This window comes from Zootoca vivipara, chromosome 16 (assembly GCF_965207765.1).
Source record: "Zootoca vivipara chromosome 16, rZooViv2.hap1.1, whole genome shotgun sequence".
NCBI classification, from domain to species: domain Eukaryota; kingdom Metazoa; phylum Chordata; class Lepidosauria; order Squamata; family Lacertidae; genus Zootoca; species Zootoca vivipara.
In genome coordinates this window covers 5,907,507-5,925,578 of record NC_142599.1, presented here as the reverse complement: position 1 = coordinate 5,925,578, position 18,072 = coordinate 5,907,507, and the positions used below count along the sequence as shown (strand labels likewise).

Here is an 18,072-nt window from a genome sequence, read left to right as displayed (position 1 = left end):
AGCAATGTTTTCTCTAAGTACTTGTATTTAAAACTGTTACATTTTTCTCCAAAATAATAATAATAATAATAATAATAATAATAATAATAATAATAATAATCTGCTGCCCAATTTATTGGGGGCCCCTTTTCACTGTCATCTTTTACAAGGGTTTTATTTGATTTATCAACTAAACACTGCAGCCCTAACAATGCAGCACACTTTGGTACATCTATGGGTTGGGGAGGGAATCCTGTCAAATGAAAATATGTAAATAGTTCATAAAATCAGGAAAGCTTTATAAACAATACAGCTGAACAAATTAACCACAAGGATGAATATTTGTTTTTTAGAAAACAAAAGCCTAGGAGGATATATCTGTCTGTATTTCGTATAAACAGATTACATTAGGTCAATTCATTCCGATCCTTTGAAAGGACCCTAGATTCCAGCTGAAAGCAAGGAATGTCTACTGTGCTTTTGCAAAGAATATTTTCTAGAAAAATCATCAACCCACCCACCCACAAAATGGTTCCTTTTCCATAGTAACGGCTCATCGTAGCATGGCACACTAACCCATCTTCTCTGAGTCTAGGTGCAATTGGATCAGCATTAGCTAGAACCAGATGATATATGAAAAACAGCTGGTTGTGCGCAGTACCTCCAAGATTTATAGGTAGCTGTTTAGAGGCTCACATCCCCTTGTACCTGATGGAACAGGGTATATAACATGCCAGCTTTTTCCTGCAGCTGATCAAAACAATGCAAAGTTTTGTATTTCTGGACCTCCAAACATTTTGGAGAGCCTTCTTCTATTGCTGGCTGGGTTTGAGTGCTCCATCATCCATAAAACAGAAGGCATAAAGGTGAATACAAAGATAAAGTTTTTAGAGAGAGAGAGAGAGAGATAATTATTATTTTTTACATATTGTCTTGCAGCCTTTCCATATAGTCTCTAAGTTCCTGGGAATCCCCTAAGTTCATATCTTGGCATACCCATTTGATATTATCGTCACTGTCAAAGAGGATGGAGTTGGTGTATGGACCACCATCCTCTGGCAAGATGGTGGTATAGGATGTGAACTTGACTCTTTTCCGTTTGGGCCCAGGAGGGTTGATAGGTTCGTTTGTGATATCGTTCTCACAACCATAGTCAGCAGACCGAAGGATCTGGCTGTGGAAGCTCTTCTGAGAGCTCCCATTGAGGAGGAAATTGCTTTCCTCAAACTGCATCCCTCTGTCTATCATGGTTGTGCACTCCTCGGACGGGAGTGAAATGTCCACTGGGTTCTCCAAGAGCTCCACCTCGTTCCCAAGCCACACCCAGTCATGGGAATGTGGAATGTTGCCTTGCTCACTGACGGCAAACCTTTTGTGCCTGTACTTCCAAGCAAATGCCACACAGTTAATTAAGAAGACCAATATGGCTAAACAGAAAACACACAGAAGGGCATACATGCCAATCTCAAGGTCCGTTAGACCTCTGGAAGCCAAAGTGAGGTCACTGGGACTGTTCTTCACTGGAATGTCAACTTGCATGGGGAAGCTCGTAAAGGAGGTTGGACCATTTTGGAGCTGGCCCTGAGCAGTTTTTGGATGAACAGGAGTCTTGGAAGTTGTGCTTTGGTTAGTAGCCTCTTCATGATTAATGGAAGCCCCATGTTTGGGCCAATCTTGCCCTGACCTCTCCTGCTCCAATGACTTCTCTATAGAATTACTCCCATGGCTTTTAAAATCAGCCTCAACGTCTTCAATATCATTGGTATCCCCTTTGTGGTCCAAATCCTTCTGGCCAAACTTGACTTTGATGCTTCCTTTCCCAACAGCCAAGCTACTCTTCCTCTTGGACTTCTGGCAAGGCTCACTGATCACCATTTCTAGTTTAATGAGCGGCCCTTGACCTTCACCTTCCGCCACCACCACGGGCTGGTCTTCCTCTTGGCTTTGACGGATGGACACCACCATTTCATCCAGGGATGTGATGGCGAGAGAGAAATCTTTTGTGTCGTAGATGTCTAAGGGTGTCACAGTGCCATCGCTGAACAAAATCCAAGCACTGACCACAGCTTCCTACAACATAAAAAAGTATCATTTTAAAGAAGCCATAACTTTTTTTAAGAAGCGAAATTTATGAACCTAAGTTAGTCATTCATTTCAGTGGGTCTGTTCTGAAGAGGAATTGGAAACAAACCAGTAGGTGTACTCTGGGTATAACTTAGTTGAATGCGTCAGCACCATGAGCTTTCTAAATTCAAGCTGGGAAATAATGCATCTGAAATGAGTGAACTTTTAAAAAAATGAAAGCTTAGTTTTAACATTCTCTTCCTAGCAGAATGTCTCAGAATCAATTTCACATATAACCGGTCAGATCATTTGTTTTCAGACTGCATCATGAAATCAATCTGAACTCTGGGCCTTAAATTAGCCATCAAAATATTGTTTCCTAAACTCATGTGGCTGATTTAGTGAAATCGCATGAGCCGGGCTCCTCCCTCACCCTGTTTTTGTGAAGCCTGGAAATAATTACATGAAAATGAGTAACATTCCCCTCCCCCGCTTGTTTTTTTGGCTTAATAGTAAACGTGATCCAATCATACCACTCACCCATTTTTCATATTCACATTTATGTATTTCACCTTTCCTCTATGATCTTTAGAGAGGGGGGGCCCATAACTTAGTACAAGGGTGGGGAACCTTCACAGTCCTCAAGGACCATATTCCCTGGGGGGAATCTGTTGGGTGGCCAGAGCCAGAGCTGAAAGTGGGTAGGAAAGAATACCAAAGGAGGATGTCAGTGCAACATCACTCACAACACGGCCACCCCGTTCCTCTCTAGCTTAGTTTAATTTATCCTACTACCCATTGGATCACATCATCTATCATGGTTACAAAAGCATAAGAAGAGGCCTGCTGGATCAGGCCAGAGGCCCATCTAGTCTCTGGCCTTTGGCCAGTGAGTTGACACTCATTAGTGGGCCACAGCCCATACCCTCCAACACTTCTCTAATGAAAATAGGGATGTCCCATTCAGAGAGATAAACAACTACCTGACATTTAGAAAATACCTAAAGGCAGCCCTGTTTAGGGAAGTTTTTAAATCTGTGATATTTGTTGTATTTAAATGTTTGTTGGAAGCCGCCCAGAGTGGCAGGGGAAGCCCAGCCAGATGGGCGTGGTATAAATAATATATTATTATTATTATTATTATTATTATTATTATTATTATTATTGATAATGTTACTATGGAATGTCAAATAACTCCATAACCTCCAACACTTCACCAATGAAAATAGGGGCATCCAAAGGAAAAGTGGGACATTCAGGGATCAAATCAGAAACTGGAACAGCTTCTTTAAATCAGGATGTCCCTGGAAAATAGGGACCCTTTGAGGGTCTGACAGCCTGATCCAAGGTGGGTAACCACAAGAACACTAACGCCATGCAACCATATAGCAAAGGATTAAGAAATAGGTCCTCAAATGCATGTTTAGGTTAAAAGTGGGTCCTGGGTCTGAAAAGGTTGAAGATACCTCATCTAGTCCTTAGTTCATCCTTTGGGTTACCCTCCATTTAATCTCATCTGGTTTATCTAGGTCTCCTATTTGCTGATGAAGCGATGCAAATCTGTGTTTTTCATTAATTTTGTCACTGCATCTCCCACCTGCTTTGGTGAATGAAGAATGTCAGAAGCCGATGTCGTAGAAACAATCACTCTCTTGTTTCCTTTGCTTGTCTGGAGTGAGAGGGACAAGCCTGCCACGAGCTGAACACCAAGGTCTGTGATGGTCACCCGGTCTTCCAGAACAATCACAGTCTTCTCAGCCAAAATGGAATCAGAAAGAGGTGAGAGGACCTTTAAGGGAAATAGAAGGAAAGGAAAGATGATGACAATCCACTTTAAACTATCCTGGAGTCGTTCCATCATGAGTCCCCAGGGACTGGTTGCCATATTTCAAAATGAAGATCCTTCTTAGCCACTTTTGCCTGCTTGGGTTCCAATTCTAGCCACACATAACTGGGAATAATCCCCATTGAACTTAATAGGGGTTACTTTTGAGTATTACTAATAGTAGAAGTATTTTTAAAAAATTCTATACTGCCCTCCAACTGAGGATCACAGGGCAGTTTGCAATATAAAAAGACATAGACATGCATAGGATTGCGCTACTAGTCAAATACAGTGGATTTCTGTGAAAGCAGCCAAGGGGTTGGGGGGGCATAATTAGTTAGTTAGTTAGTTAGTTAGTTAAAAGGTAAAGGTAAAGGGACCCCTGACCATTAGGTCCAGTCGTGACCGACTCTGGGGTTGCGCGCTCATCTCGCATTATTGGCCGAGGGAGCCGGCGTATAGCTTCCGGTCATGTGGCCAGCATGACAAAGCTGCTTCTGGCAAACCAGAGCAGCACATGGAAACACCGTTTACCTTCCCGCTGTAGCGGTTCCTATTTATCTACTTGCATTTTGACGTGCTTTCGAACTGCTAGGTTGGCAGGAGCTGGGACCAAGCAATGGGAGCTCACCCCATCACAGGGATTCGAACCGCCGACCTTCTGATCAGCAAGCCCTAGGCTCAGTGATTTAACCACAGCGCCACCTGGGTCCCTAGTTAGTTAGTTATTTCATTTTAAACCTACCCTTCACTGAGCAAGTGATCACAGGGAAGGGTACATCAAATATATGTTTGGGGATGCCTGGTTTAGAACAAGCAGATGCACATTTTAAGAATGTTAAAAATAGGTCCATGCTAAAGTGTGGCATGAAATGTAACGCTCCCCCTTGAAGGTTGGTCACCTGAGGCACAAGGGCAGGAGGAGCCATTCTGAATGTTCAACTCCCATCAGCCCCGGACAGCATGGCCCAAGGGATAGCCCTACACTAGGGGGCTGCCTCTTTATAAAGTCCAACAACCCCAACTATCTGCAAATATGTGAGACTGAGGCCCTCGTTGTGGGGACTGGTGCATGAAAACACCACTATATCATAGGACATGAGAACTAACTTGCTGAAATAGAATAAAGTTCCCACCTCACCTGTCTTCCACTTTCCAACAGTAGGCAGCCAACTATCACCATGGCTTTTGCTAGACCAATTTGGTCTCTGCTCAATATTAAGTAGCATTATGCCTAGACTGATCCTCTGCTTTGGTCTCTCTTCAAGATAAAGCAGCTTTCCGACTAATCATAGAATTGTGTGGGTTGGAAGGGACCCTGCGGGTCATTTGGTCCAACCCCTTGCAATGCGGGAATTTCAAGTAAAGATGGTCATCCAAACTCTGCTTAAAACTTCCAACAAGGGAGAGTCCACCACCTCCCGAGGGAGTCCGTTCCAGTGCCAAACAGTTCCTACTGTCAGAAAGTTATTCCAGATGTGTAGCGGGAATCTCCTTCCTTGTAACCTGAAACCATTGGTTCAGGTCACAGCCTCTGGAGTAGGAAAAAACAAGGTTGTTCCATCTTCCATGTGATGGCTTTTTAGATATTTGAAGATGGCTATCATATCTCATCTCAGTCTCCTCTTATCCAAAATAAACCAGCCTTTCCTCATAAGGCTTGGTTTCCAGACCCTTGATCATCTTAGTTGCCCTTCTCTGCACATGTTCCAGCCTATCAACATCTTTCTTAAATTTTGGCATTCAGAATACTCCGGATGTGGTTTGACCAAGGCAGAATAGGACAGTACTATTGCGTCCCTCGATCTGGACACTATACTTCTGTTGATGCAGCCTATAATAGCATTAGCTGCTTTTGCTACCACATCACACTGTTGACTCAAGTTAAGCTTGTGGTCTACTAAAACCCTGCCTAAGTGTAGAATTTGACATTTGTCCCTATTGAGATTCATTTTGTTAGTTTGGACCCAGTTCTCTAATCTCTTAAGGTCATCTTGAACCCCATTTCTGTCTTCTGCAGCATTAGCTATCCCTCCCAGTTTGGTGTCATCTGCAAATTAGTTGAGAATCCCCTCAATTCCTTCATCCAAGTCATCTATAAAGACAATGAACAACAATGGGCCCAGGAGAGAACCCTGCGGCAACCCGCTTGTCACTTTTTTCTCCAGGATGTTGAGGATCCATTAGCAACGCTGGTGCTAGGGCTTTTTGCACCCTAGGCTAAATCACCTTCTGGCGCCTCCCCCCGGCACATGTGTCATGACGCTGCTGTGTCTCATCCATAGGCGGGAGGGTGCTGAGCTCTCATTTTGGCTCGCGCGCCTCCCGCCTATGGAGGGGACGCTGTGAGTTCTTCAACGGCGGCGGCAGCGAGCGAGTGGCGACAGCAACAGCGCCCATAGCTGAAGGCTTCAGCTACGGGTGCTGCCGCCACCACCGCTCGCTCGTTGCTCCCAGCGCTGGTGGCAGCGCGGGAAGCGGGCAGGCCCGCCAGTGCCCCCTCCATTTCAGGGGCAGAGCCGAGCAGCCGCCAGGCTCTGGCGACGCACATGGAGACGCCGGCAGGCGGCGGGCAGGCTCGACAGCGCCCTCTCCATTTCGGCGCCCTAGGCCATGGCCTAGTTTGCCTAAATGGAGGCGCCGGCCCTGTCCATTAGTGAGTACTCTTTGGGTTCAGTCTGTCAATGAGCTACAAATCCACCTACCAGCAACCTTTTGCAGCCCACATTAATGTTTCCCTTGACACTCAGCCTTACTTTGTACCTGAACTGTTGTGATTCCTTGCTCACGACCAATCAGAACCCGTCCATCTTGTAACTTGGCTACTTTCGATTCCTCCACCTTCATGAAGTCAGTCACAAGGTCCGTAATGTCAAACTGCCACTCAGAGCCAAGCATGTAGGTCAGCTGGCCTCCCAAATCGGATGATTCTGTCACAAACTGGGTGAGGACTCGCACCATGGCATGTTGGTACTGCAGGGTGCAGCCTCTGCCCTTTTTCTCGTCATCTTCATCCTCATCACTGTCGCGTGTGGGCCTGTAGGACACACACAGAAACACACACAAGAAGGTACTTGGTTGCGGTTGTTCTTGCAATACAACTGTACTCTGTTCATTTTGAATATTGCAAATTCTAAAGGCTGTATCCAGGGTAGACCTATTGAAATGAACAGGTGTGCCTAATGTACAGTGGTACCTCGACTTACGAAGGCGATCCTTCGTAAGTCGAAACCTTCGTATGTCAAAGCGTCCATTTTGCGCATGCGAAAAGCGCAATTTTGCACTTCTGCGCATGAGCAGACCGCATGCACCAGTGCTCTTCGTAATTCGAAACCTTCGGATGTCGAAGCGTCCATTTTGCGCAGGCGCGACGCGCGATTTTGCGCTTCTGCGCATGCGCAGACCGCATGCACCGCTTCTGAGCAGGTGCGGAACGCATGCACAGCTAAAATACTTCCGGGTTTGCCGACTTCGGAAGTCGAAACATTCAGAAGTCGAGGCATTCGGAAGTCAACGTACCACTGTAGGTTCACTAACTTCAGTGCGCCTTCTCTGGGTATAGCTCAGATAGATACAATCCTGATTTTTTTCCATTTGAGACTTTAATTTGTCTGTGTTGGGTTTTATCTGTGCAGGATTTCATCTTCTGCTGGGTTGGTTTTACTGATTCGTTAAGGTTCCACCAAGTTGCACTTTAAACAATCACTTTGTTGTACTGTGCACTTTGTCTCGATAATAGTTCTTATTAGATAACTCAGCAACTGAATAAAATAAATAAACAAAATTTATGAAATGCCTATGTTATCAGCATTGGGCATCAATTGGCCCCTTCAACACATAGAACCTCACAGGGTCCACTGGAGCTACATTGGTCTCCTCCCATCCTCGTTTCCATTGTAGATCTTTATTCTCACTTTGCTCCTGATGTACATCTCCACTTGCCCCATTCTCCCTGACTAGCAGGTATCATTTTGTGCCAAAATGTCTTGAGCTCACTTTGGATCTGTGGGTACATAGCCTTACACTGATGTAAGACACCACAGGCTTGTAAACTTAATGTGCCCCCCCCCTACACCTATCTATTGGGGGCTTGGCAGTTTCTCAGGCCATGCCTCCTCCTCTAGGCCTTACTCTTCACGGAACCTGCTCTTCATTCTCCTCAAGTGTTCTTCTCTACTGTACACAGCAAGACTCACACTGCTGGCTTTGCTCATTGTCCTCTGAGGGCCTGCCCACTTTTTTTGCCTCTCACCTGGCCCACCAATGATGTGTGGTCCCCATAAGGTTTTCCAGGAAGGAGTTAGGTCCTCATGCTGAAAGAGGTTTTCCACCCCTTCCTCACGCAGCAAATTGCTGCAATTGTGTAGAATTTGCACCACTTGGACTCAGCCAATATATTTACAAAGGCTCTGCCTATGAGAGTAAACCTGTCTGTGTCTCTAAGCCTGGGACTAGGGTATTTTGAGGCCCCCTTGGGGGAAAGAGTACAATGCGGGAACTGATTAACAAGTGACAAGGGTGCTATGCTCCAGGCTAGAGGACAACCACACAGGAGGCACAAGAGATCAAACCCCTCCACTGAGTTCCATATCTTGTTTTCTCAGAGCTACCCAATGTCTTGCAGCTCCAGCCCATGCCTGCCTTCTGCATGACTTAGCCACCCTCAGGGATTTATTTTGCTCCACAGAGCATGGTCCTCGTGGTCAGGAGAGGACATGGTTAAATTCTTCTCAGCCCATGCATAGCTGCCAAGTCTCCCGTTTTCCCCGGGAAACCCCCGTTTTTCCGGCTGTCCCCAGGCAAATAACCCGGATTTTTTTGTTTTTTCCTGGTTTATTCTGGCGCGGTAGCCATTTTGGAACTGGGCGGAGCATGCTCAGAAGCGACTTTTGATGCTGCTCTGCCCAGTTCCAAAATGGCTGCAGCGCGACTTCTGGTGCGGCGGCCATTTGGAACTGGGCACAGCAGCATCAAAAGTCACTTCTGAGCATGCTCCGCCCAGTTCCAAAATGGCCGCCGCGCTACTTCCGCTATGCTACTTTCGGTCCTGTCCCTTATTTTTCAGAGAGGAACTTGTCAGGTATGAGCCCATGTTATCCCTCATTTTTGGAGCCCTTCCACCACCAATTGCCCCACCCTCATTTTCAACATCCAATGACTCATTCTCAGCAGTTCGGTCGATGGTTAGGAGGGCTTGCAGATGACAAGAGAAAGGCGCACAGGCATTCTTTAGCCCTGATACATATAGGAGATCCAAAGGGCATCGTTTCAACGTACGTCAAAAGACTCACTAAGCGGCCCTTAGAAGAAATGAACAAAAATCACTTCCTCCCACCGAACGCTCCACCCGGAGAGGTAATGCATGAACTTCAACAAGGGGATAATTATTTTCCAGCTGCATAATGAATCAAAATAAATGTTCTTGTTAAGAACATCGGTCTCTGCCTGCCTGGACTTTCCTCCCCTTCTCCCCACTCTTATTTGACTTTAATTTATATTTATTCCTTTCATTTGCTGCGATTGTGGGCTTTTCGACTGCTCATTTCGCAAGCCGGTTTTTCTATTAGCCGAGTGCCGTTCAAGGGTTCCATGCAGTACATTAGTCATGAGAGCACACCTATCTGGAGAGCAAATTTCCATCTGGAAGAGTGGGCCGCTCATATTGATAGTGGCACATACCCAGATTAAATTATGATTCTCCCATCTACTGCAAATAAGGATAAAAGTCTCTCTCCCCCTTCCTGCTACCCATCTATCTATGGATCAGTGTGATGAGCCATATTTCTCCAGATGGGTTTTTATTATCTCCCCAGATATATTCATAAGGGATCCAGATCCTCACTTCCTTATTACATTTTTATTAATTTCCCATTCAAGGAAAGCAGCAGGCGGACCAATCAATGGGTGCTATCAATGGCATGGTGCCCAAGAATCTCAATGCTGCTTCCTGAGAGAGAACCTGGTTGGAGGCCCATTCCAATGAACACAGGAAGATGCCTTATCATACTGTTCATCAATCTAACTCAGTGTTGTCTAAAAGATGTGGTACACTCTGCTGATGGGAATTGTAGCATAAAATATCTAGAGCATGGGTAGGCAAACTAAGGCCTGGGGGCCGGATCTGGCCCAATCGCCTTCTAAATCCGGCCTGCAGACGGTCTGGGAATCAGTGTGTGTTTTATATGAGTGGAACCTGTCCTTTTATTTAAAATGCATCCCTGGGTTATTTGTGGGGCATAGGACTGCGTTCATTTCCCCCCCCCCTTCAAAATATAGTCCGGCCCCCCACAAGGTCTGAGGGACAGTGGACTGGCCCTCTGCTGAAAAAGTTTGCTGACCCTGATCTAGAGGGCACCAGGTTGGAGGGGGCTGGTGTACACACTGACTGAAGTTTCCCAAAGTCTTAAGCAGGGTTTTTCTCCCGTGGAGGTGCCAGAGACTGAACCTGGGGCCTTCTATATCACAGGTAGGGAACCTTAGGATCAAGGGTCAAATGATGTCCCATAAGCCTCTCTATCCAGTCCTCAGAATGGTGTCCAAGAGACCCCTTGCAAAATTGGCCCTGACGTGCCCTTCCTGACACTTTCCCCAGGGTGAAATGTGCCCTTCAGCTGGGATAATTAAGGCTGTGCCCTGTGGGGAACAGGGCCGGCCCTACGGCCAGGCTGGGTGGTGCAGGGCACCACGGCGCCGGCCCGCCAGGAGGGCGCTGCGAGCTGCGCCTGCCCGCTGACCGGCCGGTCCGCTGGTCCGCCGCGCAGCTGCACCCACGGCAATCGCGCTGTGCATGCCCGCCCGCCCGCCGCGCAGCAGCACTGCGCCCGCCCACCGCGCGGGGAAATGGGGCGGGGGCGCCAGAGGGATCCGTCACTCCACGGCGCCAGGGGCGCTTAAGACGGCCCTGGTGGGGAAAGCACTTGAAAAGGAGCGCCCTGCACCCCTCAGGACTGAATCCTCCCCTCAGCAGGAGGATGATTCAATCCTGGTGAGGTCTGCTTCCCCAATGCATTCTCTGTGGTGAACACACTTGCAAAGCAGACCCCTAGAGCCTTCCCGCCTGACTCATCACCCCCTGAAAGTCCTGGATCTCTCAGTGGCCCTGCCCAACCTGGGGTGACTTGGAACTGTCTCCAAACAAATCAGCTCAAGCCTGGATCCACATGAATCAGCTGAATTCAGCAGAGGATGGATGGTCATCTGCCACTGATTCTCTACCTGTGATTCCTACAGGAGGTGGACTAGATTGTCCTTTTGGCTCCTTCCAGCTCTACAGCTTGGTGATTCTAAGAACCCAGAGACTGAGGAGGAGAAAGCCTATCGGCAGCGCCACTGCCTGGATTGATTGCAAATAAGAAGGCAGGCAAGGCAGGCAGAGGTTGGTGGGGATGTGCCCCATTTGCCCTAATAAACCGGCCTCCACTGCATTCTTGCTACAAGAAGAAATGGTTGGTCGTCCCCATTCAAGTCACCCATCTGATTAGGTTGCTTAAAAACAAACTTTCGCCAGCTCTATTGGAAAGCATGAGCTGTTGCACGCACTCATCCAAAAACAATGGCTGGCAGGCCACGGTGCAGGCAACCGGCTGCAAATTTTCACAGCAAACAGCTTTGCCATTCCACCCCCTTCCTAAAAAAAGAAAGAATGAAATGAAATGCTAAATAGGTGCCCAGTGGCTCTGCGGTAATCTGAATAGCTGCTGGTGAGAACGGCTTGCCAGCTTGCAAACAGCGAAGCTACTTGGGCTGTTCAATTCACTTCAGCTGGCCCAATAAATATGAACTAGACACCTGGGGGGTTAAATTTTCAGCACTCGGCATAATGAGCTGACAGGCAGAATGTTCGCGCTGGGCTAATGGCTGCTGAAGGCGTGACCTGCCGCGTCTGCGATGGCAGGTTTATTCCTCAAATGCATATATCGCCATGAACGATTCAGCAGACATTTGCACAAGCAAACTCCCAACAATATGGTGAGCAGGGAGTCAACCGGATGAGGCACTTAACTCAGCAGAAGAATGGTCTTGTTCTTTCTTTTTTTGCCAATGCCAATGATAACCGTTAAAAATGCTCTCAAGTTCCTGTCGAGTTTGGCACATGTTCTGTTGGTTCACTCTTTTGGCCAGCATCTCATGGAGGAGAAATAGTGGCTCGGTAGCAGAGCACATGCTTCGCATGCAGGTTCAAGCCCCAGCACCAGTTAAAAGAAAAGGATCAGCAGCTGGTGATGGGGAAGACTTATTCCTGTGATACTGGAGAATTATTGCAATTGGAATAGATAAGGATGGGGAACCAGTAACCCTAAAGATGTGGCTGGAATGGACCATGGGCTCCTCATCCCTGGCAGGAGACAACAGTGGGCCAGATGGACAAAGATGCTCCTTGCCTGTTTTAATCTCAACACGCATTTAGGGGTGCTTCTGAAACTCCTCAAACTTTTCATCTAAGATTCAAAAATGGAACTAATGCTTTAAGCATCCTCCCTTGTTATCTCTTATGTTGGAAAGGGCCCTTTATACTGGCTGTTTGCTCCCTTTTTCAGTTCCCTCAGAGCATTTGTGAGTTTCTCATGCCCTGCTATTACTAATCTGCATGCGCCATTTGTGTGAACTGATTTTTTTTTTTTGAAAAAAACCTCTCTGCAATAAAGCAAGTTGGATGAGACTGCACCAAAAAAGCATTGCAAAACACCACCAAAAAAAGCATTGCACTGTGATTGTAGGTTCAATGGCATCAATATTGCCTTGTTATTTTATCAGTACATACAGTTGTAGTGCTAAACAAACATGGGACAGGGATTTTTCTTTTAATATCTGCAAGGAAACGGAATGAGACAGATTAGTTCATCCCCATGTAGAAATGGAATGAAGTAGACTATAATGAAACCATCCATCCCTACCTAGGGAGAGTCTTGCCTAGAGGGTCACATTTGTCCAGCTTACCAGTGGTCAGCCACTCCTGTCCTAGCATGCAATCCCCATTTACTTGAATGGGGATGCTGAACTACATGGCTTGTCTGTGTTGCTCTCAAGAGCCATTTTTAAGGCACGATGCTGGTACCTTTTGTTGGAGGTGACGGGGATCCTCCAGCCTTTGATCTGACTCAGTTCTGTGTCGGAGATCTCTATTTGAAGAGGAAGTCGTGGAACCCAGACGGTGACTTCTAGCTGGGTGGTAAAATGCTGGTACGTGAAGTTCACAATGGTGTCCACTTTGCTTTTCATTTCCTTCCCATTCACAAAGATGGCATCACAGTTGTCTGAAACCTTCAAAAACATCAAACAAGCAAAGTCCATTAATCACTACAAATGGAAATAGAGCTGGCTTTGGGTTTCTAAAGACCCTTCTGCAAGATACAAGCTGTGGGCTTCCACCAAGCAAAGTAACCTAACATTTCTCCAACAAAGCTGACTAGCTTTTCTCCTCAGTGCTTGCCTCATGTCCATAGTTGTTAATCTACTGTCCTTGCTAGTCTCGCTGTTACCAGGAGAGTGAATGGATTCACATCTAGGGCTTGGTTTGGTGGGTACATTAAAGCAGGTAGCTACTCAACTTTGTGAACTAATCTATGAAAATGGTTTCCAAGCTGTGATCCAAGGAACTATGGCTTTTCTCAGATCAGGGATCCTTGATGAGGCACTCACTGATTGCAAAGAACCTTCCTGATAGGCCCCTTGTCTACCATTGATGAACTTCACCTCTAATGTGCAGCCACAGGAGCGTATAAGGTAAGAGTTGAGGAAGTCTGTGGCTCTCCAGATGTTGTTATAGATTCCAGTTACCATCAGTCCCAGCCAGTATGGCCAATGGTCAGGAATGATGGAAGTTACAGCCCAACAACATCTGGAGAACCACAGGTTCCCCATTCCTGGTCTAGGCCATATAATCTCCTAGGGCTGCAAACTACAGATGAAGATACTATAAGGAAGGAGTAGCCAGTCCAGATGTTGTTGAGTTAAAACCCATTGCCAGTATCCCTGATCATTGGCCTTGCTGGCTGAGGCTTCTGGGAGTTGCCGTCCACAAAATCTGGAGGAGACCAGATTGGCCCTGTGGAGTGTGCTCCAGCTTACACTCTACCCTCATGTGGGACAACGATGAGGTCCGATGGGCCTGCAGTGACTATGCACCTAAAGTATGCCTCCAAATCATCTACATTGTGCTGGAGTTTTCTGGCAGATGGATCAATGTGGAATGAGTATCCCAGAGCTAGAACATGTTCACGTCCCTTCTATCATATCAGCACCATGATGGTGCTCAAAATAAATTTATTGCCGCAAGATGTGGGGGTGATCCACTACTTTAGAAGATAGTGCCCCTCCAATGTTGTTGGACCCCATTTTCCATCAGCCAGCCAACCTGGCTAATGGTCAGGGATGATGGGATCTAGGAAGGCACCATGTTGGCTACCAATGGCCTATGCGGCTATATGAAGTTATAAATCCATGGACTTCATCTTCCATAAATACATGTAGGGTGACTACAAACTGAGCTGACTTTGTGCAGCCTCCATTTTGAGCGGTACCAAATAACAGCTGCTGATTAATAACAGAATTGGGGTGTTGTGCTCACGCCCTGTTTGTAGGCTTCTCAGAAGCACCTGGTGGATCACTGTGGAAAGCAGAATGCCAGACTAGATGGACCTTTGGTCTGATCCAGCAGGACTATTCTTATGTTTTTATGCTTATTTTGAAAGCCATGGCTATTGTGCTGCTTGGATCAGGGGTTACCAATGTAGTGCCTTCCAGATGTTTTGGACTACAACTCCAGCTAGTATGGCCATTGATCAGTAATGGTGGGGGTTGTGATACACGACACCTGTAGAGGACCATGTTGGTCACCCCTGGTTTGGATTATCTTCTTAACTTAGGGGCAAGTTTGCTTTTCTCCATAGAAAATGGCCAGAAGAACAGCAATCTCTTAGTGGTGTTAGGAAATCACACTGCCAGCCTTTCTAGCAGAAACACAGCAATCTACCGGTATAAGAATTTCAAAGTTGACAAGGATCAAGTGTTGTATTTACAGCTTACTTAAAGGAAGAGGCATATGCTGGAGAGGAGGAAGATGAACATTCTGAGAATCATAAAACAAAACCATTCATCTCTCTTAAAAAATATAAGGCCAGTAAAAAATTTGGTCCCAGACAACGGTCCTTTAATAAGTCATAATGCATTCTCTAAAACTGGGAGTGTAAAGCATAATTGTCTGGAATCCCCAAACCCTAACTCCATTCATATATGTCCAGGGAGGAAAATGGAGCCTCCAGACCTGGCGTGCGATTCCTTGAATTGTATTCATTAAAAGCTGGATTTATTGTGAACCTGTTTGTTTCTTTATGCATTTCTTTATGTATTTTTATTTAATTGAAATATTTTTAACCCATCCATCATTTATACAGATGTACAAAAGGCATGAAATAGAATTAATTGCACCAAAACAATAACAATGTGTTTTCTGTTAGGTTTGCTTTGTATTTGCAATTTTTCACTTTACTTAATAGAAAATGAATGATCAGAATCTCTTTTTTGTTCTTTTTAAAATCCTCTCAATTAGCACAGGTTGGGTATAAGCAACCCTAACAGAACCCTAACAGAAAGTAAGGAAAAATACACTTTGTGGCTTCCCACTAAACATCAATGCTTTCCCCCTTCCTCATGTTCATTCTCTCTCTCTTCTCCCTCTTTCTTGCATGAGGATGTAGTGAAGAATCAAAAGCTGTCATTGGGCATATGAAGCAACTGTAAATAAATAACCTTTTTTTACTTTACCAATGGGATGCAGGTGTGTTTTATTTTTACTTTTTAAGCAATGCAAGTGATGTGTAACCGAGACAGAACGAATGGTGCAACTGGGTAACTCCAGGCAGCTCCAGCTTCCAAAATGTTTAACTGATACATATAAGCCAATCATATATATATATATATATATATATATATATATATATATATATATATATATGAAAGTACAGGGGCAGCAAACCTCGGGACCACAGACATGATCTCCCAACCCAATACTTGTTAGTGGCGCCTGTCCAGGCTCAAGATTATTGGCAGTGGCAGCAACAAATAAAGTATACAAACATCATTGGGAATTTCCATAGCAGCTTTTAGGTCCTCGGCACAAGAGATGCAGCAATATGGTCCACATTGGGTTGGTCAACAGGAATTATGGTCCATGGGCTAAAAAGGGGTCGGCTACCCTAATCTAGTAGTTGTCCACTCAGCAAAAGGTTTCCCATTAGCTTACTTTTGCCATTTAAAATTATGGTAGTGGCGACGGCAAAGTGCAGTCGCTTTGCTCTGAAGTAGCTAATTCTCCCTTTTGCTGAGGCCACAATTAATATTAAGCAATGAAAATCTCACACGACAGCAAGTCCTGGAAGGCATTCAGAGTCCTTCTCAATGGGATGGTGTTTGACTTGATGCCTGCAGGCCACACAGTTAAACCTCTAGAATTATTTACAAATTCAAGAACGGATGGGGAAATGACTCGTTTGTTCCATTTTTCTGTCCACATCATCACAATGATGTGGCAATTTTGCGTTCTAACCAGCCAGAGATGCTGCTTTCTTTATCCTCCATTTCACCACCTCAGTTTTCTATCTCCCTCCACCATCACCAACCCAACACTCAATGTTCTGTGGCCAGTCCTCAGTAGAGCTGTGTGCGTGCATATCTTCAATGCCTTCACCAAGAAAATGTGCACCCTGGGCACTTCTTTTGCAATTACATAAAATGCACATTTCTGTGTGCACCCTTTTGGGCATCGGAAAGCCATGGCAAAATCCAGAGAAATGTACAATTCAGCTGGGTGTTGCAGTCCAACCCGCAGTGAGTTTGGGAGCATCAGAGTGGGTTGGTTCACTGTAAAAGGAGGACCAAATTAATTTATCCCCATCCTGTACTGATATGTTCTTTAAGGTGTGAGATGAAAGAAAAGGCAATCATTCAAACACCCACTGTGGAAACTGGCCATGTACAGAAGGGGGCAGAGATGGGCAAAAAGGTTGAATGAGGAGAAAGGAGGGGCATTGGGGAGGGGAGAGGAGGGATTTTTGCATGGTCCATTGATGGGGGAGCTATGTGAGTTGGAATCTCCCAGCTGCAGGCTGCTAATATACTGCAATGTTTCATTGCTTGCATGAATCATTGCCTTGTTGACCCATTGTTGTAATGGAAATGCAAGATAAGTCAGCCATGAGTTATGTTTTATGGAACCAAAGCAAAGCTACTGACAGCTTTTGAGATTTTCAGAGCTCTGAAAAATGCCTTTCCCTTTCCCAGCAATTTCTCTCCTAGCCCTGCAAAACCACTTGTGAAAATATTCACTTCTTCATTTACATTGCCTTCATTTCTTCTCAGCCATGTCATCACAGAACCCATGGTGATTGACTAGGTATCTTTGTGACATCACACCATTCAGTACAGGATCCCTGATTGACAGCGATCACATAGGTGATGAACCCAGACAGAAGAAGGAAGAGGAAATAATGAGAAAGCTATAGTGCTGAATAGGATCACCAAAACGAGAATATTCACACACATTTTTCCCCATTAAAAGAATTTGCTCGCTTTTGTTTGGAAAATTTAAACTGATAATTATTCCACGCAGCTCCAGCCTTTTACTGGGCTCTTAAGCTAGCGTGGCGGCGGCAGCATTAACGCTGACTGGATTTTTAATTATTTTAATTAACTGGATGTAATCATCAAAAACCTCTACACAATCTGCGCAGGATGTAAAATATTCTTTAAAGAAATACTGACAAAACCAAACATTAAAAACAAGTTAACCAAAGATTTACCACAATTCAAATAAAATCAGGTGTTTTAAAAATATACATAGTAAAAGAAAAGTACATGTCTGGGAAGGCTTGTCTGAACAAAAATGCCTTTAGGAGGCACAAAAAACAATACAGTGAAGATGCCTGCCTAATATCAATGGGCAGGGAGTTCCAGAGAGTAGGTGCTGCTACACTGAAGGATTCTTTCCTTGCAAGTAGGGCTGTAAGGATCTGTCAACGTTGGTTCTCTTATTTTCTCTTTCTTTCTAACTTAAATTCCGGCATTCCTGCAGCAGTTTGCAGCAGTTTGTGTGTGTGTATTTAAAATCTTCATCAAATTTCTTCAGCTCGTTAGTGTATTTTTCTCCTAATGAACATATTTTTGTAAGCACTTTATCACAATATATTGCACCTTTGTATGTTATTTTC

At 45.3% G+C, this 18,072-nt stretch overlaps 1 protein-coding gene across 1 annotated transcript in view; it reads right to left on the bottom strand.

The window, feature by feature from the left end:
* Window positions 1-91: 91 nt before the first annotated feature.
* TMEM132B (transmembrane protein 132B) overlaps window positions 92-18,072 on the bottom strand; it is a 344,261-nt gene continuing 326,280 nt past the window's right edge. The window contains exons 6-9 of the mRNA XM_035099220.3: window positions 12,924-13,129; window positions 6,632-6,905; window positions 3,641-3,832; window positions 92-2,049 (exon numbers count right to left, since the gene is read on the bottom strand). Of these exons, the coding sequence (XP_034955111.1) occupies window positions 901-2,049; window positions 3,641-3,832; window positions 6,632-6,905; window positions 12,924-13,129 (1,821 nt within the window). The 3' untranslated portion in view covers window positions 92-900. The remainder of the gene's footprint in view (window positions 2,050-3,640; window positions 3,833-6,631; window positions 6,906-12,923; window positions 13,130-18,072) is intronic.